Here is a 27,040-nt window from a genome sequence, read left to right on the forward strand (position 1 = left end):
CAACACATGTGCTCCTATTTTAGTCTAGATTTATGCCCATTCCAGATTGAGCAGATCCTTTCTCTGGAGCATAGGAAACGAAAAGCCAAATAATAGTTTAGAAAAGCCGGGTGTCATAAAAATACAAAAAGAAAAGGAGTACTTGTGGCACCTTAGAGACTAACAAATTTATTAGAGCATAAGCTTTGCTCTGTTAGTCTCTAAGGTGCCACAAGTACTCCTTTTCTTTTTGTGAATACAGACTAACACAGCTGCTACTCTGAAACCTATAAAAATACAAGAGTCCTATTTTCTCCAGGACGATGCTCTCTGTGCCAGTGTTGCAGTATTGACACGATGCATCTTATTATAATGGATTATACAAATTGACATTATACTAAAATAAAAAATCCTCACCTGAATTCTTAACGTAAGGAAAACATGATTTTCAAAGACATTTCTTGCTGCCAATTCCAATAAAATTGGCTGTAATACACACCTGGGAAAACTAGGAAGGCTATTTGAAATGTAAATGTATGTAGTAGGAGAGTGTAACCTACAAGAGCATTTTGTAGGCACTTAATGCCATGTCAAGCAAATACCACGGTAGGATAAATTTATCCACAGTGCTGTTAAACCAGCAAATCCAAAACCCAATGTGAACACTTGCCTGGAGAGATGAGCAATCTGTTTGTACGGCATAACATTGGTCAATACACAAGGTGTCTGATACCCTTTCACATAAACGAAAAAGTACATTTAAGTGTGTATAATATAATCCATGTGAGGCTACCTTCCATCTGAAAGAATGAAGGGAGATGTGTGACTTAGTACCTTGCCATTCCTGGGATCGGAGTTGTTGCTGAATCCCCTGTGTTCAAACTGAGCACAACACATCTGGCTCCACAATCCAGATTAAATTCTAGATTGGTCAAATCAGGAAAACCCTGTAAAGGATCCTAAACCAAAACCACGGAAATCACATTTTGACCTCCACAGTATGTGATGCTTAGAATTGCCACAGATAGGTGTTTGAGGACTCCAAGCAGAATATGGGCTCTATTTGGACCAAACATGCAAGTACTATGACTGCACCTACAGAAGTCATTGATTGGGGTAGTGACGTTGAAGTGATTCCCTGTGCACCCAACTGGAGTTACAGAGTTAGTCTCTGTGTAGATCAAAGATTAAGGATATCATCCAAGAACTGGGAGCTCATCTTAAGTAACATACAGAAAATATTAATAGGTCTGTGTAGGAAGGAGGGTTCTGCTGAGATTTCTGCATAAGATTTGTTGGGCATCCTCTCTGCTCAAATCAGAGTCAAGAAAGTTGAGCATTTTTGAAAATAGACTGGGATTACAAAAATTCTAGAGGGTACTTCTGTTCATCTAAGGTAGGAGTATCCAAAGGTCATTAAATTTTAGCCTGCAATAAAATCAAGGTCAAGGGGGCAGTATGGGCAGTTTAGGAGATAAATATACAGTCTCCACTCCAGTAGTATCTCCCCACTGAAGAAAGAAACCATAAGCACTGTAATTACGTGTCTTCAACTGCTTCCCTTATCTTCATCCCACAAGGAAATTACTCCAGAGTTCCTTCACTCACAGTGCTGAGTAGTGTGGAACAGGTGACTTGGCAGTCTCATGACATAGAAAGGCTGTTCCTGCAGGATTCTCTATAGCATAGCAAGGACAATCGACAGCATTTTGTGCATTTGATGTCTCTGAGTCCTTTTGTTCTTCTGGTGTAGACACATCCAGTGGGTTGCATTTTTGGGACTCAGCCAGCATGTCATAGTTAGGTAGCAATGCTGACCCCTTCCTCCCACTGCCTGATTATCTTGCTGTGCAGTCATGCCCAGACTCTACCAACTTGGCAGAACATAAAATGCTACAGTGAAAAGGTGATCACTAAAGTTGGGAGGAATTACTTTAGCCAACTGAATGACACAGACTGTGACCTCTCATCCCTATCATATTTGTAATGTTCTCCCATGTCCTCTCCAAATGGGAAGGTGTAAAACACAGTAATGCTGGGAATTGGTTGTACCTCCCCCATGCAAATCTTCAGAGGCATTCTGCCTGCAGAGCATACAGGTATGCACTACACCTCTTGGAATAAAGATTGGGAATGTTCTGAAAAGAGGTGCTTGCATCTCCTCTTTGGAAGTATAATGTATCCTAGCCCCACATCTCTGCAATCTCTCAGTCGACAGTGTTGCTAAGTCTTGTGATTTTTATTGTGAGTCTTGCAATATTTGTTGCTTTTTTAATGCTCCAGATTCTGGAGTCATGGGATTATATGAGCATTTCACCGCTTTTTTTTCTTTTTCTTTTTGTTATTTTAAAGCAAAGTTCTGTTCTTCATTGTTGCAGAAAAAAGTTGAAAAATGTGACCTGAGGATCAGAATAAAAAAGAACCTCACATGTATTATTTTGTTTGGCACAAATATCATGAGGGTTTAAATCTAATGATTTTTGGAGACCTGTCTCATGATTTTTGAACACTTTGGATTGGCAATATTGAGTCAGTCTGGCAGGCGGCAAGACTATAGCCTATACCATTCCCTTTGGAGTGTCTGTTACTTCTGGCAGCAGTAATGCTATTGTTTCCCCAGTCTTTCCTTTCAGGAAAGGACTATGATGGTGGCTGTCTGGTACCAGTCACTGTCAGGTCTGGGCTTGATATTTAGATCATCTACATACATCACTCAGGGCTGTGAAAAATGTCATGCCCTGTGTGACATAGTTAGATCGATGTAAGCCCCAGTATAGTCATGGCCAGGTTGATGGAAGAATTCTTCCATCGACCTAGCTACTGCCTGTCAGAGAGGTGGATTAACTACAGCAATGGAAAAACCCCTCAGTTGATCTACGACGTCTATACACTACAGTGCTACAGTGGCACAGCTGCAGGATGATGGATAGGATGGACCTCGGGTCTGATCCATTGTGGCAATTCCTATGTTCTGATATGTACAGTGGGGGTGCTGGCATTTTCTTCCTCTACATCCTCCACTTGTGACCTTTACTGGGCTAAGCAAATGTTTCAAGCCCCCCTTCAGGAAAGCATCCACATTCAGGACAGCACTTAAGCACGTGCTTAATTTAAGTCAGTGGTGTTTAAGTGCTTTAGTGAATTTGGGCCTCAGTTAGGGCAGAGTAAAGACTTATATGAGTTCTGAGACCAACTACATTAGATAATATTAGTCCATTAAAAAGTACTAATCTATAAAATGTGTGATCTGTTTTAGACATTGTGCATAGAAAGACATATTTTAATAATAAAGCATCTGAAAATAGGGTTCCAAGCAAAAGGCGAAAGCGCAAGGTGGGGAGGGGTAAGGCTAATGATATAATTAGGCAAAATTCTAAGGATGGGCAAGAAACCTTTAGAGAAAATGGGACAGAGATGATAAAAATATGTATACCATATTCTTTGCCTATGCTTGATCTGCATTCACATGCAAATGCGTCATTCACATTTGGTTTCTCAGTGTTGCCAATTGCTGCTATTTTATATTTTGACTCTTATAGTACTTGGTGTTTTTCTGAAAGCCCCAGCTCCCAAAGTCACGTCATTGTGTTAGAATGGCAGCTGGCACTGAAAAATGAAGAGGGTTTCTATCCCTCATTGCTATGGAGGAAAGTATGAAAAAATGAACCCTGAAGATTCAAAAACCAGAAGACAATTAAAAAGAACCCCAAATAGATTTTTTTTAAAAATATGATTATATTTAAGCCAGTCTTATGATTTTTGAGAAAGCCTGACTCATGATTTTTCACTGCTTTCTCCTGGCAATACTGGTTTCCATATAAAAAATTATTAATAATATGTAGTGTGAAGTTATAATTTGGAAGAAAAGGCATTTTATAGACCCAGTAGCTGATAATATGTAAGGATAGGGAGCCAGGTGCGCAGGCAATCTACAAAATCGTCCTGCCCTTCAGCAGCTGACAGAATCGACATTGTCTTGTAATATTTATTTTAAATGTTTTTTTAAAGAGCATGTAAATATTTCTTTAAAAATAAAAAGCTGATTGTACTATTTTAAAAATCCTTATTACTTTTTAATCACATTTTAATTCTCTTCCTTTTCTCTTTCGTTCACTCTTTCTTGAATCAGTCTTCCCTGGGGTTTATTGTTTTTTGGTTGTCAGCTTTCCCCAGTTCAGAATTGTAGCGTTTGTTCTTCAGTTTCTTGACGCAAATCCTGCTGTCGCCTAATGTGTAGTTTAAAGCAGCCCTTTGTGTGGCTGAAAGAAATTAGCTAAATAGCACTGTTTTAATTAATTTCAGGACCGCCTCTTTTTCGTCATGGAATATGTAAATGGTGGAGATCTAATGTTTCAAATTCAGCGCTCACGCAAATTTGACGAGCCTCGATCCCGCTTCTATGCTGCAGAGGTCACATCAGCACTCATGTTTCTTCACCAACATGGCGTCATCTACAGGTACTCTTTTGATTAAGAATGAAGTATTCTTGAGAGCTGGGGGTGAATTTGGCTGTAAACCTCTGTCTCTTAGCAACCAGATTTAGATTAGTTGTTTGTTCCAATTTGCTTACATAGAACTTTTTTTGGCAGTTTATCATTCAGAATGTTAACATTTGAATAGTCTCTGCAGCAGTCGCCAGCTGTGTGTGCCAGTTTTGTATTATAGTACAAATAAAGCTTTTTGAAAAGCTTGGCACATTCTGACCTAGGGGTGAACTTTTTGCAGATCAGCGCAATCTCTTCACTTTCCTCTCTGTGCCATAGATTTCCTCTCGCTTTCGAACTCCCTGCCACTTCCTGAGTTTGTTTGTCCTACTTGTCTCCAGTCTGATAGAATCAGGATAGTAGTTTGCAATGGCCTTTCTTTTTAACTGTTAGGATGAAGTCTCAATCCCTAACAGGAAGTGGCTCTTTGCAGACAATTTGGATTTGCTTGTTACTGCCCAAAGTTCCCATCTGAACAAAAACTAAACTAAATCACTACCCTTCCAGTTTAAAATAAAACAAACCAAACCAATTTATGAACATTTTTGTTGTGCTGTGGAGAATGCATTTAAGAATAAATATTTATTATTAGAAATGAGGAACCACTTGAGAAATTTTCACCCTGTTATCCATATGTTTATTAAGTCCTTTATCTTGTCGTTTCACCCTTCCTCTCTTTTTAAATTATTTTTGGCAGCCTGTCACCACTTGCGATAAATCTTGCCTGCCTGAAGCAAGCAGCATAGCTGTAGGTTTTGGGATGTGGGTCTTTTAAACCTTATTGAAATCTCTAAGTCTGTTGCGGGCCATGGATATATATTAGAGTTTCTGATATTCCTACTCCCAAACTCAAATTTTCAATATGACTTATTTTAGGGGACCTAAATTTTTTATGTGAAAAAAGTCTAGCTGAGGACATGGAATTTAAAAAATTGATGGACTCATATTTAAAGATGCTGCGTTAGAGCTTCTTGGAAAATGGACTCAGTGAGAGCTAGAGATGACCAACCCTAGGACTGGTCAACATTTTTCTGTCAAAAAACTGTTTTTTTATAGAAAAGTGGGGTTTTGACTTAATGAACATTTTCACAGAAAAGTGTCTGCTTTCCATGGGCACTTTCAACTTCCCATCAAAAAGTGGAAAAGTTTCATTTTTTGATGATAAGTCAAAATTTTCCATGGAAAGCAGACACTTTTCTTTGACAATGTTTATTGGGTCAAAAAACAAACTTTTTTTGACAGAAAAGTGTTGACCAGTCCTAGGGTTGGCCATTTCTAGCTGCAGTCGGATGTCTGGCTGATCCACAACACTGACAATCAGGATGTAATTCTTGCAGAAGTAAAATCAGTTCATCAGATACAATTTGGACCTTTTCCAACCCCTCTTCTTCTGGGGTTTAAATGGTTCCAAGTGCTCACACCCTAAATACATATCTTACCTTTGTTGCCTATGTAAGGACTCTTCCACCCCGGTTTATTTATTTCCAAAACAACACATCAGTAGGGTTTAGGTAACCCTCTCTGAATGTGTCAGAATTTCATAAATTACCTTTTTTGGGGGGAAGGGGAGGGAAGGGGAGGAGTTTGGTGTCTTAACAAGTGAAGGATTTTGAGGATTAATTCTTCTAAATAGGCTATTGTTCATTTCTCAGCACTGGTAGCTGGAATTTACACCCTGAGTAATTAGCAGTTAATTTACTGATTTCAGTGAACCAAACAAAAAGGTCACTTTTCAGACAAATTACCCGCAGTGTGAAGAAAATCCAAAATGATAAAATTACACGACACCTTCCTGATATGGATATGTGTAATAACCTTCCCTCTACTCCTTCTCTCTCATATGTCAAGCCATTGGGATTTGGCTCTGAACTACACTGGATCACTGTGTACACACTCATTTTAACAATGTCTTTTTAGCACACTCTAAACGCTGATGAGTGAGCAATGCTCTGTGGTTTAAAGCTCTCTGAGTTAGTCTCAGCTTCTTACTCAGTAGCCTATACTGCCATAGCTCTGGCACACTGTAGAAAGACATGCTGTGGTATTAAAATAATTGGTGGAGTATTTGCACTAGGGCTAGTTTCAGGGGAGACAAATGAGAAGAAAAAAATGTGGGTTCTGAGATGAAAGCAAGGAAAATTCACTAAGAACACATCCCTTCCTGCTGCTTTATTTTACTATCGTTTCTTTGACCTGGACATTGTTTTATTCCTAGTAACTATTAATTTCTCACCTGAAGGTCACTGAGAACCATAACAACATATAAAAATGTACATTTCAGTTACTTTTAAAAAACAATTGAAGATCTCTAATCCATAATATCATCATAATCATCGACTCATAGAAATGTAAGGCTGGAAGGGACCTCAAGAGGTCACCAGTCCACCCCCCACCATCCATCCCCTGCAGTGAGACAGGACCAAGTATGCCTGAATCATTCCTGACAGGTGTTTGTCTAATCCAGGGGTGGGCATACTTTTTGACCCAAAGGCCACATCTGGCTGGGGAAATTGTATGCAGGACCGTGAATGTAGGGCTGGGGCTGGGGGTGCAGGAGGGAGTGCGGGGCATGGGAAGGGGTGTGGTGTGCAGGAAGGGACTCAGGGCAGGGGGTGAAGTGCAGGAGGGGTGCGGAGTGTGGGAGGGGGCTCAGGGCAGCGGATTGGGGTGCGGGATGCAGGAGGAGTTCAGGGTGTGGGCTCTGGCCTGGCGCCGCTTACCTTGAGCGGCTCCGGGATGGCAGCGGTGCACAGCGGGGCTAAGGCAGGCTCCCTGCCTGCCCTGTCCCCTTGCCACTCCCGGAAGTGGCCAGTGTGTCCGGCAGTGGCTCCTGGGGGTTCGGGGTGGGCAGGCGGCTCCGCTGCGTGCTGCCCTCACCTGTGGGTTCCACCTCCGAAGCTCCAATTGGCCACGGTTCCCCATTCCTGGTCAATGGCAGCTGCATGGGGTGGTGCCTGCATGTGAGGGCAGCACACGGAGCCCTCTGCTCCCCCCTTCCCCAGGGGCCGCAGGGATGTGGTGCTGGCTGCTTCCGGGAGCAGCGTAGGGCCAGGGCAGACAGGTGCAGGCTGTGCCACAGGGCTGGCAATCCTGCGGGCTGGATTGAAAGCCATGATGGGCCGGATCCGGCCCACGGCCTGTAGTTTGCCCTCCCCTGGTTTAATCTGTTCCCTAAAACCTCCAGTGGCTGGGATTCCATAACCTCCCTAAGTAACCAGTTAGAAAGATTTTCCTAAAATCTAATCTAAATCTCCCTTTTAGCAATCTGAGCGAGACTTCTTGTCCTGCTCTGACGAGGCATGGAGAACAATTGATCACCATCCTCTTTATAACTACCTTTCACGTTGAAGACTGTTATCATGTCCCTGCAGTCCTCTTCTCTAAACAAAATATGCCCAATTCTTTCAGCCTTTCCTAATAAGTCATGTTTTCCAAACCTGTTATCATTTTTGCTACTCTGGACCCATATATTTACATCTTTCTTGAAGTGTGGTGCTCAAAACTGGACACAGTACTCCAGCAGGCCTCACCAGTGCTGAGTAAAGTAGGACAATTACATTATGAGTCTGAAATATGACACTCCTATTAATACGTCACACAGTGACACTGGCCTTTTTTTCAACAGCAACACACTATTGACTTATATAATATACTATAAGAAAAGGTCATGACTCATACATGGCGTGAACAGCCCTTGAGGAATGCTAAAATGTTTGTTAGTATTTAACATGCCCCAGAAAGCAGTCATCTTTCAGGGAAAAGATCCATCATCATTGTTTGAAACATTGCACTGACTCACTGGAAAGAAAAGGCATTTAGTTTTAATTTTTTCATTTATATCTCCAAAGTGGTGTGGTGAGCTAGCAAAAGTAAAAAAAAAAAAAAAAAAAGGTACTCTTTGCCCTGGATTAACCACCAATCAAAATACCTAATCTACCCTCAGACACTCAAATGAAGTAATACACACTTCCTGTATAGTGATAGCTCTACCAAAGACATTGTGGTATGAAATTAGTGGGTGTTCTCCACGGTGGGAAATGTTGCTTATATGGGCAGTATTTCAGGGCATGCTTGGACCATGTCTGAAGGGAGTAAGGTTTCAAAATACCTAATATGTCTTCAGGCTTCTGCTTAGCCACATATTTGGAAGTATCTGTTTGGAGCTAAACATAACTGTCTATTTCCAAAAGCGCAACTCTCTAGCTAGTGCTCTGGCTTGTTGATTAGATTTTTAGAGTGTTACAAGGCTAGTTAGTGATGATCTTCTTCAATAGCCAGTATTATCCTCATTTCCTCCACAGTTAAAAGGGAAAGCAAGTTTCCCATTTGAAAAAAAGAAATTCAGCTCTAAGTTCATGCCTTTGCAATTGGCTCAACAGCAGTTTCCGGTCTTATTTAAATTATTTGTGTAATAGAGTTATGTATCTCAATGCTGTTGATCTGATTCTGCTGCTTGTGGTGAAAACAAAGGTCACATTCTCAATTTATATAAATATTCCCATATAAAGATGTATTGCTGTTTTTTTAAAAAGCTGTGCTGTATGATTGAACCTTGATATGCTTTGTGATGTCATTCTAATGAGATTATGGAAGGTCCTCAGTGCAGGGAGTGTGTCTTCCATGTCCTTCAAAGTGCTAAACACACTCTCAGAGCTTAACAAGTAATAAGCCATCTTGAATTATTTTCCCCCACAATCTAGTATTTGGTGGTATTTAGGCATATCTGGGACTGATAGTACAAGCAGAGTCAGTCAGGCACTGCACAGACTTACCCATAAAGTTTATAATGAAAGCCCCTTTAGGTCAGCCCAGACCAGCAGCACTCTTGTTATTTGTGCTGTGCCATTCAGACAGACATACCAATTATGAAAAATGGTACCATAACTTCATGACTTGAGTTGAAACCACAACACTGATTTTGCCTGTGAACCCATTGATGAAAGACCATGGACCATTTGACTCCTTAAAGTCAGTCATCAGCAGTTTAATATACTCTTCAGTGTAGGGGAGCATGCACTGAACTAGCAGTTAGGAGGAGACCATCAGTTCAGTCTAACCACTTCCACTGACTGCTACTTTTATATTTCTCTGCACTTCACAGCCCTTATTATTATATGCTCTAGTTCAGGGGTCGGCAGCCTTTCAGAAGTGGTGTGCCAAGTCTTCATTTATTCACTCTAATTTAAGGTTTCGCATGCCAGTAATACATTTTAACGTTTTTAGAAGGTCCTTTCTACAAGTCTTTAATATATAACTAAACTATTGTTGTATGTAAAGTAAATAAGGTTTTTAAAATGTTTAAGAAGCTTCATTTAAAATTAAATTAAAATGCAGAGCCCCCCGGACCGGTGGCAGGACCCAGGCAGTGTGAGTGCCACTGAAAATCAGCTCGCGTGCCGCCTTTGGCACGCGTGCCATAGGTTGCCTACCGCTGCTCTAGTTTAACCAAAAAATATTGAGCTCATGCAAGAATACTTGGGTGGAATTCTATGGCCTGTTTTATGAAGAAGATCAAACTGGGTGATTATAAAGGTTCCTTGTGGCCTTAAAATCTGTGAAAGGATACTTAATGAATTCTTGTTATTCCCAGCTGAGGCCACTGGAATTAGATTGAGGCACCACTGGCAAACACCAACATTAAGGCAAACACCAACATTCATGTTTATCCTTATAAGCCAAATTTTAAGAGTATAACCCTGTGAGCTGTATGTCTCTTTTCCATGAGGATCTTAGAGAACAATTGCTATACAGTGCAGTATTTCTCCAGTACACTTCATCACCAGTTAAATAAGTCAGCAGGGCACTCAGTCTAAAACAGAAGATAAGAAAGCTGAACAGTCACAATGACAGTTCACTTTAAAGAGGTAAGGGATGAGAAATATCTTAAACCACAGGTGTCTTTTTTGTAGGTTAGTTTATTTTTTACTTAGGTTGTAAGTAGGACTGTCAATCGACTGAAAAAATTAATCGCGACTAATTTAAACAATAATAAAATACAATTTATTTAAATATTTTTGGATGTTTTCTACATTTTCAAATATATTGATTTCAATTACAACACAGAATACAAAGTGTACAGTGCTCACTTTATATTTATTTTTCATTACAAGTATTTGCACTGTAAAAAGAGAAATAGTATTTTTCAGTTCACCTCATACAAGTACTGTAGTGCAATCTCTTTATCATGAAATTTAAACCTACAAATGTAGAATTATATACAAGAAAACTGTATTCAAAAATAAAACCATGTAAAATTTTAGAGCTTGCAGGTCCACTCAGTCCTACTTCTTGTTCAGCCAATTGCTCAGACAAACAGGTTTGTTTACATTTGCAGGAGATAATGCTGCCCGCTTCTTGTTTACAATGTCACCTGAAAAGTGAGAACAGGCATTTTCATGGCACTGTTGTAGTCAGTGTCGCAAGATATTTACATGCCAGATGTGCTAAAGATTCATATGTCCCTTCATGCTTCACACAACATCCCAGGGACATGTGTCCAGGCCGATGACGGGTTCTGCTCAATAACAATCCAAAGCAGTGCGGACCAATGCATGTTCATCTTAATCATCTGAGTCAGATGCCACCAGCAGAAGATTGATTTTCTTTTTTGGTGGTTCAGGATCTATAGTTTCCACATCAGAGTGTTGTTCTTTTAAGACTTCTGAAAGTATGCTCCACACCTCGTCCCTCTCAGATTTTGGAAGGCACTTCAGATTCTTAAGCCTTGGGTCGAGTTCTGTAGCTGTCTTTAGAAATCTCACATTGGCACCTTCTTTGTATTTTGTCAAATCTTCAGTGAAAGTGTTCTTAAAATGAACAACGTGCGCTGGGTCATCATCTGAAACTGGTATAACATGAAATATATGGCAGAATGCATGTAAAACAGAGCAGGGACATACAATTCTCCCCCTAAGGAGTTCAGTCACAAATTTAATTAACGCATTATTTTTTTAATGAGCACCATCAGCATGGAAGTATGTCCTCTGGAACGGTGGCCGAAGCATGAAGGGGCATACGAATGTTTAGCATATCTGGCACATTACATATCTTGCAATGCCGGCTACAAAAGTGCCATGCAAATGGCTGTTCTCACTTTCTGGTGACCTTGTAAATAAGAAGAGTCAGCATTAGCTCCCCTAAATGTAAACAAACTTGTTTGTCTTAGGAATTGGCTGAAAAAGAAGTAGGACTGAGTGGACTTGTAGGCTCTGAGGTTTTACATTGTTTTGTTTTTGAGTGTAGGTATGTAACAAAACAAATCTACATTTGTAAGTTGCACTTGACGATAAAGAGATTGCACTACAGTACTTGTATGAGGTGAATTGAAAAATACTATTTCTTTTATCATTTTACAGTGCAAATATTTGTAATAAAAATAATATACAGTTTGATTTCAGATACAACACAGAATACAATATATATGAAAATGTAGAAAATCAAAAACATTTAATAAATTTCAATTGGTATTCTATTGTTTAACAGTGCGATTAAAACTGCAATTAATTGCAATTAATTTTTTAAATTGCGATTAATTTTTTTGAGTTAATTGCTCAGTTAACTGTGATTAATCGACAGCCCTATCTGTAAGCTCTTTGGGACAGGAACTGTCTTTTCCTTCTGTGTTTGTACAGTTCCTAGCACAGTGGGATCCTGATCCAAGAGTAGGGCTCCTTGGTGCTATGGTAATACAGATAAATAATAACAATATTTCAGTGTGCCTAGGTAGCTTATTTCAGCTTTTTGGGGTTACAGACCCAAATGCATTCCTCCTAAAGTTGTAGCTCTGGGCACTTTCTAATGAATAGACTGGTTGTGATGAAGGACATATTCGCATACTATTAAGAAGAATTTGAATATAAATATGCTTGTGCCAGTCCCTGTGTACATCAGGGATTTTTTTCTTACAGAAACTCTATGTTCTTTAATGCTCAGAAAGTACAGTAGTTAGGATGTTGATTGATTATTTCCTTTGAAGATCAGCACTTTCTCTATCAAGGCAACAATATGTAATAACGCACATCCATGTGTCTCAGAGAACAAGTACCTCAAATTAAAAGTACTTTTGTTGGTGTTTTCTTTTGACAAAGTGCAATATTTAGAAAGTCTGACTGCAATTGTGGTTGCTATACAGTTCAGTGCAACCTAGACAATGTAATGCAATTATATTTAACACCAATGAAAACACTCTATCCAGTGGCCACCATTTTAAAAGTCAGCATTTTCCACGTTACCTCAGTCTGATATTTTGAATGGTAGCAACCAAATAAGTTGCTTGACAAGTATTCCCCAGATTTCTTTGCATGTTAACATGTAAAACTATAACTCACAAAGAGCATGAGTAGGAAATACAGTAGTTTAAATCTACTTTTTACTATATAAAGAATATTTAATGCGTATACAAACTGAAAAAGAGTGAGTCATTCAGCTTGTTAGGTCACTGAGGGCTAGATTGTCTCTTAGTCAATATGGCCAGAAAGAGGATAAGAGGGATCTTACACTGCACAGGATACTCAGACCTTCTGTCTAGGCACACAGAAGTAAGTAAGTATTGTGCACCTCCTACATACTTCTGTTGCCCCTCCCCCCTCCCCCAGTGTATTGTCCCTCACAGCCAATCTGATTTGAGGGTGTCTTTGCTTCTGGTTTAGGCCCATGTAACAAGTGGCTTGCCCGTTGGGCTGGAGAGCATGGGACCAAATCAACCCTGATTAGAGACTGAGCCCCACCTGAGGAGAATCAGGCAATTTCCTGGAGTGAATGAGTCTCTGTGTGTGTGCGTGTGTGAGAGAGAGAGAGAGTGTCTCTTTCAGGGAGGACTGTGAGACCAGGGGAACTGCTCCAGCTAAGAAGGGCTGGGAGTAGAGTGCTGAGGCAGGGGGGACTCTTTCAGACCAGACTAGGGGAGTATGGGCTGTACCCAGTGGAAGTCTGGAGGGAAGACTTTTGTGTTTAGTTGTGAATTTTAAGTTAATAAATCAGACCCTAAGGAGAGCTGTTGTGACTGGACTGGAAAAATCCTGTGTGGACTTTATTTGGGGATCCAAGAAGGGAAACTGAGGTGAGAAACTGCATGCAGGGCTGCCCTGAAGCCATCAAGCCATGCTGTTTGGTGGCCACTCCTCTGCAGCTGCCAACAAATTGTTCCTATCACCCCCAGTCCAAAGGGGAAGGACGGAAGGAACTGAGCTTCCTGTGTGTGTCAGAGTCAATGTCTTCTGGGTCTACTCATAGGATGGTGTAATTAGGTACCACTCTTTCTTCATATCTGTTCCTTGAAACACATTCTAGCCCTAAGTTTAAGGGTCTTAGTCTCCAAAACTGGGGGATGATGGCTGAAGGGGTTTAATATCCTGGACTCCCAGCCTCCCTAGATTCTCACTTTATTGAATCTAGGCAGGTCAGTAGTCCCTAAATGAAGCAGTAAGCAGGATGCCTCTTTGCAGAAGAAGGCAAAGGGCTAGGGTGGAGAGAAACAGGGCTGAAGAAGATGTGAAGTGGGAAGAAGTGTTGGTTCTCATGGTTCTGGCATTCTGTCTGAAATAGTCCACCTTGCCATCTGCCTAGCTTATGTATTGTACTGAAAACTGCTGTTACGTAGGAGAGCCCTTTAACAAGATTTCCAGCTGTGGGAAGGAAGAGAAAAGACTGTGGGAATAGGATGTAAACCATGTGGTCCTTTCAACTCTAGAATGTTTTAAAAATTTCTTCTGGTTTTGGATCTTAAGAAATCCCTCAGTTTAGATGGGAAGCATCAGGCTTGCAGAAGAATTGGGTATATAAGGAAAGATTAATGGGCATATAACATTAAAAAGAAGGTCCATTAGCAACATTGCCCTAACTTTGGGAATGGTATGCTATTTCCAAGAGGAGTTTCTAATGGGAAGATCAGTGTCATTATTTTTTTACTCAGGTTTATTTGGTGCAAGGTTTTCCTTGTTTAATGCCTGTTTTTATAATGTTACATTATGTAAATAAAACTGCGACCCCTACCTTCCCATTATAGTATGGGAGTGAGTCAATGTTAAATGAGAGAGGGCAGGAGGGAGTGGGAGTCTGCCAGGGCTAATGCCAAGTTTACATTCCTTGGAGGGCAACCATGTTCCGGCAGACACTGTAGGAAGGGGAACAGCACTTCATGACAGATAACAACAGCAAAACCTTATTGCTAACAGGAAGTATGAAAAAATATTTATTTTCTGTTTTGAATGTCAATTATTTTAGGATGTTTGGTATTTCTGTTTTTACTTTCATAACAGGAAAAATGTGTATTATCTTCCTGCACTTGATAAGTAGACTTTAACTACGGGATGCACATGTGAAATAAAAATCGACTATACCACAGCACATGCTAATACTATGGTTTATTGAAATCACACAATCCCTGCAGTTTTCTCTACAACATTAAGAAACATCTTTGTTGTGTCAATGGAAATAAATATACAAGTCCCAATCCATTATAATTTTTGGTCAATTTTTTTTCTGAACAGTGAAATGAGAATAAATTTAATTTTATTTTTCATAGCATTAAAATCTTGAAGATAGAATCCTAAATTTAAAACCTTGGCGTTCAAAGGCTGAGACACAAACTGACAAAAGGAAGGGAAATCAAAGTTAAGGCTGAGTCTCCGTAGGGCCCTACAAGTTTGTTTGTCTCTAAAACAGTTGATGTTTCTGTCACACCATTGCTGCAATCATTGCCTTATATTTGGAATGAGGCTGTGACCTCTCGCATGCTGTTGAATGCTCTTTCCAATGTTCCATTGTAATATGTGGAACAGCGCCTGGGGCAAACTGTTCTCAGGTGCTGTTCCGTATATTACCATGAAACGTTGGCACTTCAAAGGGTTTCCGCCAGGCTGTTAGAGAGAAGAGTGCAGCAGAGAAAGGGATAACTCTCAATGTCATTGTTGGTCCAACATGTTTAAGCAGCTCTAGATTTAAGTTTTTATTCAACAGAGCAAGTAAAAATAAAATTGATCCCTTTTTTTGGAGGGAACATGGAGGTCAGGGGGTATAAAATGTGACCATTTAAAACATGGTTATTTTCATGAAAACATTTTGATAGTTCTAATATTTTCCATGTTTTGACAGAAATCTTTTATAATTGTTTATCATTTTTAGTTTTCATTTTGCATTTACTGTTTTTTGTTTTCTTTTTTGTTCTTGGGTTTTTTCATTGTCAGTTTTGATTGGTCGACTTAGTTACAGCGGATCCACTCTAGCAAGCTGTTCTTCACTCTGTGCATGTGAAAGTCTGTTTTAATTCAATGAGACTACTCACCTGCATAAAGTTACGCCTGTGCATAAATGTCTGAGGGATTGGGGTCTTGGTGAGAGTTTTCAGAATTGAATTTTTTAAATTGCAAAACAGAAAAATGTCATTTTTGAACATTCCAATTTTTTAAATACAAAAAAACTGCAGCAAATTTTGGAAAATGGAAAAATCTGTCCAGTTTTGAAATTCAGAAGAAAAAAAAATCATTGAAACTTGCAGCATTTTAATTTCCAGTTTAGTTGCTCCTCGATGTTTAAGTGAAGAAAACGAAAATTAATTAATTAGGAGGTGGACTAAAATGACTTGATGTCACAGAACTTAGTTTGTCATCGTCTGTTTAATAAGTCTGACAGGTTTGAAACTCTTAGTACTTTCTGCTCTTTCTAACATGATTTGTACCTGGTATTGAACTGTAGCCAACAGTACTTGCATCTATGAACTGTTTCAGAAGAGATCCATTAAGCTAATTCACCTGAAGGCAAAGTACCAACCGTGCCAATAATCAAAAGGAAAGGATGTAATAATAACTAGTAAAAGAGGAGAATTTGCATTCCTCTGTAAAAAGGAGAGCTAGAAACCAGACATGCTGGCACCTAATTTGGAACCAGCAAGGCCAATGCCAGAGGGAAAGCAGACCTCCAAAGTAACCAGAAGGATTACAGAAGAGAAAACCAGCCAGTAAGAAACCCAGCATTTTCAGCAGAGAATGAAAGCCAACACCACAGTCAGAATAGCCAATGCCAGGACTTCACCAGGAAAACCTCAGATAAACCATAACCAACCTTGATGGGAGAACCAGAGACTGAAACAAAATGGACCCTCAGCCAAGATTGTGCTGAAAAGTGATAAGGCCAGAATATCTCGGGATCACTTAACAAACTAATTCTGGTCAAAATTAATGTTGGCAGAAAGAGAAGATAATTTGTGATCCACTAATCTAAACCTGAAAGGCAATTATTCTTCAGTAAGAGAAAAAGAATTGAAACAAAGTGGTAAAAATGTATTGATATCACCAGAAAAGTGATTAGAAAAGAATGGACCAAAATAAATTACCAGTGTAATAAAAATAAATTTTCATGTACATTTTAGATTAAATTACTAAAGCGGGCATTAAAAGAAATAAAAACCTTGTAAATTAGCTAAATTTACTTACAAGTTTAATAGGAGGTCAGGGCCTACTGTAAGTGAAAGGGAAATAGAATTGAAACACTGTATGTATAGCTGGTAATTTGTTTTGGATTTAAAGAAATTCACATGAGTATTATTTGCCACATGGTGAGCTACCTGCATGACCATTTTTCCTACAAAAAGAAAAAGAGGACTTGTGGCACCTTAGAGACTAATACATTTATTTGAGCATAAGCTTTCGTGAGCTACAGCTCACTTCATTGGATGCATTCAGTGGAAAATACAATGGGGAGATTTATATACACAGAGAACATGAAGCAATGGGTGTTACCATACAGACTGTAACAAGAGTGATCAGGTAAGGTGAGCTATTACCAGCAGGAGAGCGGGGGTGGGGTGGGAACCTTTTGTAGTGATAATCAAGGTGGGCCATTTCCAGCAGTTGACAAGAACGTTTGAGGAACAGCGGGGGGGGAATAAACATGGGGAAATAGTTTTACTTTGTGAACCTATCCTTGCAACAAAGCCCATTGCCAACTGTGTCCACATATCTATTTAGGAGACACCATTATAGGGCCTAATCACATCAGCCACACTGTCAGAGGCTTGTTCACCTACACATCTACCAGTGTGGTATATGCCATCATGTACCAGCAATGCCCCTCTGCCATGTACATTGGCCAAACTGGACAGTCTCTATGTAAAAGAATAAATGGACACAAATCAGACGTCAAGAATTATAACATTCAAAAACCAGTTGGAGAACACTTCAGTCTCTCTGGTCACTCAATTACAGACCTAAAAGTGGCAATTCTTCAACAAAAAATCTTCAAAAACAGATTCCAACGAGAGACTGATGGATTGGAATTAATTTGCAAACTGGACACCATTACATTAGGCTTGAATAAAGACTGGGAGTGGATGGGTCATTACACAAAGTAAAACTATTTCCCCATGTTTATTCATTTCCCCCCCCCCCCCACCCACGCTGTTCCTCAGACGTTCTTGTCAACTGCTGGAAATGGCCCACCTTGATTATCACTACAAAAGGTTCCCACCCCACCCCCGCTCTCCTGCTGGTAATAGCTCACCTTACCTGATCACTCTTGTTACAGTCTGTATGGTAACACCCATTGCTTCATGTTCTCTGTGTATATAAATCTCCCCACTGTATTTTCCACTGAATGCATCCAATGAAGTGAGCTGTAGCTCACGAAAGCTTATGCTCAAATAAATGTGTTAGTCTCTAAGGTGCCACAAGTACTCCTTTTCTTTTTGCGGATACAGACTAACACGGCTGCTACTCTGTACTTTTCCTACAGTCTTTTCATCGGACATGTTGACCTGTCCTTGACAACAAACTAGTAGAACTTAGCATAATGACAGGTTTCAGAGTAGCAGCCTTGTTAGTCTGTATCCGCAAAAAGAAAAGGAGGACTTGTGGCACCTTAGAGACTAACAAATTTATTTGAGCATAAGCTTTCATGAGCTACAGCTCACTTCATCGGATGAACTTAGTTGCAATATCAGTCTCAGAGGAACAAGAGTGAGTAAGCATGGAGATAACATAAATATAAACATACAGATACACTTTTTTCACCAAAGGCCACTTTAATCCAGTACTACCTTTTATGTGGAACTGAAAGAAAAATTGCTCCTGCCATTCTCTAGATCTCCTCTCCAGAGAATTTATGCTTAGCTGGAGGATTTTAGAGAGGGAGAATTATATTTATAGGGCTTCTACTCCTATCATCATCACAGCATGTCAACTACAGACAGTTATATGGCCATCAAACATCTTGAGAGACAAAAGGAGATGCAACAAAGTCAGTCTGTCAGTAGTGCTTAGCTATGGTATGGGAAAAGAGCCCAATGCCTGAGCAGCAAACCTTCCCACAGTGGCTACAGGTCCTCTCACCAGGTAGAGGTTGGAGCACACTTTGCTTCCTGGCTCACCTACGGGCCTCAGCCTGGGCTCTCTGATGGCTCTGCAGCGTGAGTACACCAGTCTTAATCCGGTTTCTCCAAACTGAACAATTGTGGGCAGGATTTTCCCAGTCGTCAGTGGGAATGCTGAATTTATTGAGGCCTTGCTTGACCTTGTCACTGTATCAGAGCTTTGGTCTTCCTCTGTGTCACAGGCAGTTCTTACATTGCCCATAGAGCACAGCTTTCAGCAGATGATCTTGAGGCATGCGCTCCAGCGAAGTCTGCAAATGTCCAGCATAGTCTGCAGGGCAGTTCTTGCAAGGATCTTGTTATTGGTGATCCATTGGTCCCAAGTAACGACAAAGATTTTTCTAAGACAGTGGAGGTGGAAACTGTTCAACCTCCGCTCCTGTTTGGTGTACGTAACCCAGCTTTCACAACTGAAAAGGAGGGTACTAAGGACACAAGCCAGACAGGACATACAAAATAAACCCACAAAATATATTTATTCGCATGGCTAGCCTGAAGCACCAGCAAAGCAAATCTGTCATCGAAGATACTTATATGGGTGCCCAATGCGATAGTATCTGAGTGTCTCACAATCTTTTAATGTATTTTTTATCCTCACAACACCCCAGTGAGATAGGGAAGTATTATCCATATTCTACAGATGGGGGACTGAAACACAGGGAGACTAGCTGACCTGCCCGAAGTCAGATAGGAAGTCTGTGACACAGCAGAGAATTGAATCTGGATCTCAGCTGAATTATATTCTATTTGATCATATGCAAGCGGGACAGCTCATCTCATACACACTTGATATGTAATAGGCTAGCTCTATTATGTTAATGAGTCACAGACGTTTTCACCATTATGTCCACCCACCTTACAGTGGGAATGGTGGAGCACAGAGTTATCACAAATAATTCCTCTCCTAAGAATAGGGAAGAACTATGGCGATCTCGGATGCTATTGTGTGGCACAAGCCTCCAGTTGCTTTTATAAATTTCCCTCGCCTACCTCTCAACATCCTACTTACTCCCCAGCAATAACAAAGAGAGCGACAGATCAGCAAAACCATACATTAAAACCCAGTTTGAGTCATGTTTGCAGTACTCTGCGCCTGGAGGTGATTCAGGGGTAACAGCAACAGTAGAATGGATTATCATCAGAAGCATTTAGTGGTGCAACAGCAACTGTCAGCTGGTTATTAGAGACACCTGGTCAGAGCCAATGTCAGGCATAAGCAGACAAGGCAAATGCTTAGGGCCCTGAGCAGCTCAAGGCGGGGCCACCTATTAATTTTTAGTATGTGTTGGGGGTGGGGGGGGGGGGATATACCTGGTTAGGGCCCCCAGTGGGCTAGTACCAGCATTGCACCTGGTGTCCAAATGTGCCATCTAACACTGGGAGCCTAGAATGGCAGTTGAGGAGACTGCAGATACCTCAAGACCACAGAGCCACTTATAAGCTTTTACTAAAGATGGGCTGAGGGGTGAGAGAGTGGAGTACCATCAGCTGCAGGCCACCCAACTGATTTTCACTTTTGTAACAGGTTTACATTATCCCAGGGTTATACTCATTGAAGACTTAATTCAGTAATCCTTTTAGTGATTCGAACTTTGGTTCATTTCATACTCCTGAGGGCATTCTGCACCAAAAAAATAAAAATTCTGTGCACAATATTTTTTAATCTGCAAAATTCTGCAAGTTTTACTTGTCAATAAATAAATGCAGAGGCTCCAGCATGGCAGTGGGGAGCACAGGCCACTGGCTGCACAAAGGTAGGAGCTCACCCTGCAGTCTCCCCACCCCGGGGACACATACTCAGTGGTGAGGCTGCACCCAACTCTGACACAGCACAAGTCCTGCCCCAGTAACACCCTGGGACCCTGCCCCTCTGCACCAGGCACACCAGGTGTGGGACAGGCAGGCTCAACCAGGCAGGATCCAAGTGTGGAGGGGCTCAGTGTGGGGCGATCCAGATGTGGGGTGAGAGGATTTTGTGTGGGACAATCTGGGTGCAGGCAGTTCAGTAGGTGCTCTAGCTGTTGGGGAAATCTGGATGCACAGAGGCTCGTTGCAGGGATTCCAGGTCCAGGGGCAATGGGACTCCGCAGGGGCTTCCAGGTGAAGGCGGTTGGGGCGCAGTGGAGGGGTCTGAGTATGGGGGTGTCAACAGAGGGATCTGGTTGCTGGGGGAGTGGGGCTTGGTGGGATGGGGGACTGAGTGCAGCTAATTGGGGGCAGTGGCATAGGGGTCTTGATAAGGGGGCTCAGGATTGTGCAGGAGGGTGGGGCTCATAAGGGTGGAGGTTTGAGTGTAGGGAGCTGAATGAGGGGTGGTCTGGATGCAGGGATGGGGGTCCAGAGGCAAGGCATCTGGTCACAGGGGGACTCCAGATGCAGGGGTTGAGGGTCAATGGGGTGGGGTTCAGGCATGGAGGGCTGGGGGGGTTCTGGGTGTACGGAGTGAGGCTTGGCGGGGGTGTCTGTGTATGGGAAGTCCGGATGCATGGGGTCTGGGCGGATGGGGGAGCAGCTCCCTTTACAGTGACCTCTCCCCTTGCAACCGAGGAGTGATGGGGGCAGGAAACAGGGGAGGATACTGAGCTTCCTGCAGCTGGGGGAAGTTTCGGGAGGGGTGGGGGTCTGACACAGCCCCAGCCACTCCTTACAGGGGAAGAGGCAGTCCTGTCCTCTCCTGCCTCCAGCCCAACCGGGACTAGCAGCTGATCCCGGCACAGGGTAGGAGCTACTGGCTGGGATGTCCCCAGCCTTGTGGCAATTTACCTCTCTGCCGGCTGCTCTGGGTGTCTGAAACGATATACCTGGGCAGCTAGGGTGTGGTGCATGACTCCTCTTGCAGCTTCCCTTTGCTTCCCTGTTAGAAAGTCATATTTCTGCGGAGAAGCAAAGAAAGCTGCAGGAGACATGAATTCTGTGCATGTGCAGTGGCATAGAATTCCCCCGGGAGTAAAATTTCAATATGAGTTTGGCCTCAACAGGGCTGAATTATGGCCCTTCAGAATCAGCATGTAAAAGCACCAGAAAGGACATTGAAATAAAGGGCTGCATCTCAGATACTTATTTTAGCTATTCCAGATAGCTCTTCTTGATTTATTATTAATAATAAATCAGAATAATGTAGCCCCCTTCTCTTATGTACATACTTGCAGAACCATAAAACAAAATAAAACTAAATACAATATAATACCTCCTTCTCAAAATATGAACACACAAAAATAATTTAAGAAAAGGGCTGAAAGGAGGGGTAATAAATAGAGCTGACAGTGGTAGTTCTAAGGTTTAGTGTATCATTTGGCAAAAAATGCTTTTGGGATGAAAAATGTATGGAGTGTAGTTGTAGCCATGTTGGTCTCAGGATATTAGAGAGACAAGGTGGGTGAGGTAATATCTTTTATTGAACCAACTTCTGTCGGTGAGAGAGACAACCTTTCAAACTTACCCAGAGCTCTTCTTCAGACCTCTCAGGCTTATCTCTCTCATAGACAGAAGGTGGTCCAAGATGTTACCTCACCCACCTCTCCTGTCTTGGGAAGAAAAAGTCTGATTCAGGATAAGTGGGAGGAGAAGCAAAGTGTTCCACATCATAGGGCGTATCCCAGCAAGAGCAAAATCTAGGTAACATCTGGCATATAAGTGCAGATACCCATCAGTGGAGGGCTCAGTTCCAGTGTGGTATGTATCCAGAGCCAAGATCATGTAGAAGCAAATGTCCTGAGAAAACCTTGGACACGAGTAACCTAAACTAACTACAGTACCTGGTTTCTCCAAATAGATGGTGGTAAAATTAAGTATTAACAGGTAAACACTATGGCATCCACAGTATTTATTTACCTGAAACAGCATAAGGTTTCCAAGGGAGATTTTGTGGTCTATTAGGTAAATAACACCCATTTTGAAAAGAGTGCCTAAATATATCCTGACAAACATAATGACACAAATGGAATTGCTATGGTCAATTAGGGGAATAATGGATATTTAAAAGGGTTCAAACACACACTGAAGCAATAAATATGAACCAGTTCTGAAGGAGTCCTTGCAGTAGGGAAATAATATGCACTTAAGAAACCACCTAAATACATATTTACCTCAGTTAACCCAGAGTAACAGGTCATAAGATTTTGTGGTGCTGTATATTGAGGACAGAAAAAGTTATTACCAAAATGGCTAAATACAGAATAGATTTAGGGGATAAATTGTAATAACTCTAGAGGCACAGTGTATCATGTCCTATAAATATTATACAGAGGTCCTGATTCTCATTTGCACAAAGGCCTTTTACACCTTTCTTGCACTGAAAAGGTGCCTTAAAATGACAGCAGCAAAATGAAAGGGTATCCTCTCTGCAGAATGTTCATTTTCCCCACAATCCTATGGAAGCCTCCCCAGCCAAACTTTGTGAAGTCAGGGCTCCGCAGATAGGGGAGAAGGTGTGCTGAATGGCATAGGGTGAGGAGATAACCACTCTCCACTGCAGCTTCTCCCATCAGCGTTATTTTATGTGAATTCCACTTCCACCCATTGAAATTTCTCTGAGGAAGAGCTGGGGGAATCTTGTGGCAGCCACCAGCAGCAAGGCCACAACAGTAGGACTCAAAAGGGCAAATGTTGTTGCCTATTGTGGATACCATGAGACGTGGGATTTATCAAAGGTTCTTAAAACATCAGCAGGTTTGGGGTGTATTGTTCCCTGCCTATTCCATAGAGCAGTGGTTCTCAGACTGTGGTGCCTGGACCCTGGAGAAGATGCACATGTAAGGTGAGGTGGTGGCCTTGGGGGGAATAGGGGGTCGGTGGGTGGGGGCAGTGGGGTGAGAAGAGGGGGTGGGGGAATTTGGGATGTGCAGACTATGGTGGTCAGAGAAAGAAGCGACTTTCTCCACTTCCAGGGCTGCAGCTGACGGGGAGAGACGCCCTCCTTCCCAGCCTCAGCTCTGTGGCTGCTGTGGTGGGGGAGAGACACCCCCCCTTCCCAGCCCCAGCTCAGGGGATACTGCAGTGGGGGAGAGAGGGAGAGACCCCCCCTCCTTCCCAGCCCCAGCTTGGAGGCTGCCGTGGCGGGGGAGAGAGGGCACATCCATTGCATTAGAAAGGTAAGACTACCAATATTAAAATATGAGTTGTGTGCTTTTATTTGTAGAACAAAAAAAATTAATCATTATTAAGGTTTTTTTATATATAGTGCTTTTATCCAAAGCGCTAACAGTACAAACAACATTTGGAAAGATCATTAAGTGGTCCGCCGACACCCTCAGCAATTTTCAAGTGGTCCGTGAAAAAAAAGTTTGAGAACCACTGCCATAGAGGATGGAGAACCCTTGCCTCAGCAGAATGATTTGAAGGAACCTCAAAGAGTTTCCTGGCCTTTGCATGGGATTTTCCAATGCACAAGATGCTGTGGCTCTAAATTAGAACTCAGGACTGCTCTACACCTAAAGTTTAGGTTGACCTAGCTATGTTACCTAGGGGCCTGAAAAATCCATGGGCCTTTGAAGCATAGTTAAGCCAGCCTAAGCCCAGTGTAGACATGACTAGGTCGATGGAAGAATTCTTCTGTTGACCTAAGTACCACCTCCCAGAGAGCTGGATTAACTACAGCAATGGAAAAATCTCTTCTGTAAGGAGTGCCGTAGTTGTGCTGCTCTTACGTCTGTAGTGTAGCCATAGATTCAGACGAGAATGAGCTACAGCTTATAAAAGGGTCTGAACAACTGGTTGAGTTGAACATCATTTATCTTGACTGATGAATGTTGAGATCCATATTATAGTGCACCCTATGATTAACGTGTAAATAAAGTAGTAATAAGATCAACTTTCAAATAATAATAAAACAATTGGCTTCCAAGACTGTAAACTGATACCCCCACTTCTATGAGTGCTAGACAATTTGGGTGTCATTCAAACTTTGATACACTGCATTGCTCTCTTTTGGATAAAGCAAAACTTCTGTGGCTTTTCTTCTCTCTCAAATTTTCTTAAAACAAAGTATTATCTTTATTAAAATGTTTGTTTCTCATAGTTCCCTGTTTCGTTTGATTACACCTTTTCCATTTGGAACCTGCAATTTCACAAGACACAGTAGAAATATGTATATTTATGTTATATAAATACGTTTATGGAAAGCCGTGGCAGCACATGCACAGAAGCTGCGTACTGGAGTTTAATATCCTGGCCATTTAACTCAAAGGGCCTGATTCTCATTTATATTAAGTCCCCTTTCTGCTGCTTTGGCAGTGTAAAGTGGCCTTAAAGTAGGACTAAATTACAGTTACACTCACTTTAAGGCCACTTTACAGTGTCAAAGTGGTGTAAAGCAGGGGGTCTCAACCTTTTTCTCTCTGAGGCCCCCCAACATGCTATAAAAACTCCACAGCCCGCCTCTGCCACAACAACTGTTTTTTCTGCATATAAAAGGCAGAGCCAGCGCTAGGGGGTAGCAAGCAGGGCACTTAGAATCATCATAGAATCATAGAATATCAGGGTTGGAAGGGACCTCAGGAGGTCATCTAGTCCAACCCCCTGCTCAAAGCAGGACCAATCCCCAACTAACTCATCCCAGCCAGGGCTTTGTCAAGCCTGACCTTAAAAACGTCAAAGGAAGGAGATTCCACCACCTGCCTAGGTAACGCATTCCAATGCTTCACCACCCTCCTAATGAAAAAGTTTTTTGTAATATCCAACCTAAACCTGCCCCACTGGAACTTTAGCCCATTACTCCTTCTTCTGTCATCTGCTACCACTGAGAACAGTCTAGATCCATCCCCTTTGGAACCCCCTTTCAGGTAGTTGAAAGAGCTATCAAATCCCCCCTCATTCTTCTTTTCCGCAGATTAAACAATCCCGGTTCTCTCAGCCTCTCCTCATAAGTCATGTGTTCCAGTCCCCTAATCATTTTTGTTGCTCTCCGCTGGACGCTTTCCAATTTTTCCACATCCTTCTTGTAGTGTGGGGCCCAAAACTGGACACAGTACTCATCAATGTCGAATAGAGAGGAACGATCACGTCCCTCGATCTGCTGGCAATGCCCCTACTTATACAGCCCAAAATGCCGTTAGCCTTCTTGGCAACAAGAGCACACTGTTGACTCATATCCAGCTTCTCGTCCACTGTAACCCCTAGGTCCTTTTTTGCAGAACTGCTGCCTAGCCATTCGGTCCCTAGTCTATAGGGGTGCATGGGATTCTTCCGTCCTAAGTACAGGACTCTGCACTTGGCCTTGTTGAACTTCATCAGATTTCTTTTGGCCCAATCCTCCAATTTGTTAGGTCCCTCTGTATCCTATCCCTACCCTCCAGCATATCTACCACTCCTCCCAGTTTAGTGTCATCTGCAAACTTGCTGAGGGTGCAGTCCACGCCATACTCCAGATCATTAATGAAGATATTGAACAAAACCGGCCCCAGGACTGACCCTTGGGGCACTCTGCTTGATATCGGCTGCCAACTAGACATGGAGCCATTGATCACTACCCGTTGAGCCCGATGATCTAGCCAACTTTCTATCCACCTTAATGTCCATTCATCCAACCCATACTTCTTTAACTTGCTGGCAAAAATACTGTGGGAGACCATGTCAAAAGCTTTGCTAAAGTCAAGGAATAACATGTCCACTGCTTTCCCTTCATCCACAGAGCCAGTTATCTCGTCATAGAAGGCAATTAGATTAGTCAGGCATGACTTGCCCTTGGTGAATCCATGCTGACTGTTTCCTGATCACTTTCCTCTCCCCTAAGTGCTTCAGAATTGATTCCTTGAGGACCTGCTCCATGATTTTTCCAGGGACTGAGGTGAGGCTGGCTGGCCTGTAGTTCCCTGGATCCTCCTTCTTCCCTTTTTTAAAGATGGGCACTACATTAGCCTTTTTCCAGTCATCCGGGGGCCTCCCCCGATCACACATGAGTTTTCAGAGATAATGGCCAATGGCTCTGCAATCAAATCCGCCAACTCCTTTAGCACTCTCAAATGCAGTGCATCTGGCTCCATGGACTTGTGCTCGTCCAGCTTTTCTAAATAGTCCCGAACCACTTCTTTCTCCACAGAGGGCTGGTCACCTCCTCCCCATGCTGTGCTGCCCAGTGCAGTAGTCTGGGAGCTGTCCTTGTTCGTGAAGACAGAGGCAAAAAATCATAGAGTATTTAGCTTTTTCCACATCCTCTGTCACTCGTTTGCCTCCCTTATTCAGTAAGGGGCCCACACTTTCGTTGACTTTCTTCTTGTTG

General features: G+C 42.0%; 1 protein-coding gene across 5 annotated transcripts in view; it reads left to right on the forward strand.

Moving 5' to 3' along the window:
* The window catches only part of PRKCE (protein kinase C epsilon), a 507,167-nt gene that overhangs the window by 399,757 nt on the left and 80,370 nt on the right, over window positions 1-27,040 (forward strand). For all 5 annotated transcript variants that reach the window (XM_007062803.4, XM_027825224.3, XM_037895851.2 and 2 more), the window contains one exon: window positions 4,282-4,436. In XM_007062803.4, the coding sequence (XP_007062865.1) occupies window positions 4,282-4,436 (155 nt within the window). The remainder of the gene's footprint in view (window positions 1-4,281; window positions 4,437-27,040) is intronic.

The sequence above is a fragment of the Chelonia mydas genome, chromosome 3, assembly GCF_015237465.2.
Source record: "Chelonia mydas isolate rCheMyd1 chromosome 3, rCheMyd1.pri.v2, whole genome shotgun sequence".
NCBI classification, from domain to species: domain Eukaryota; kingdom Metazoa; phylum Chordata; order Testudines; family Cheloniidae; genus Chelonia; species Chelonia mydas.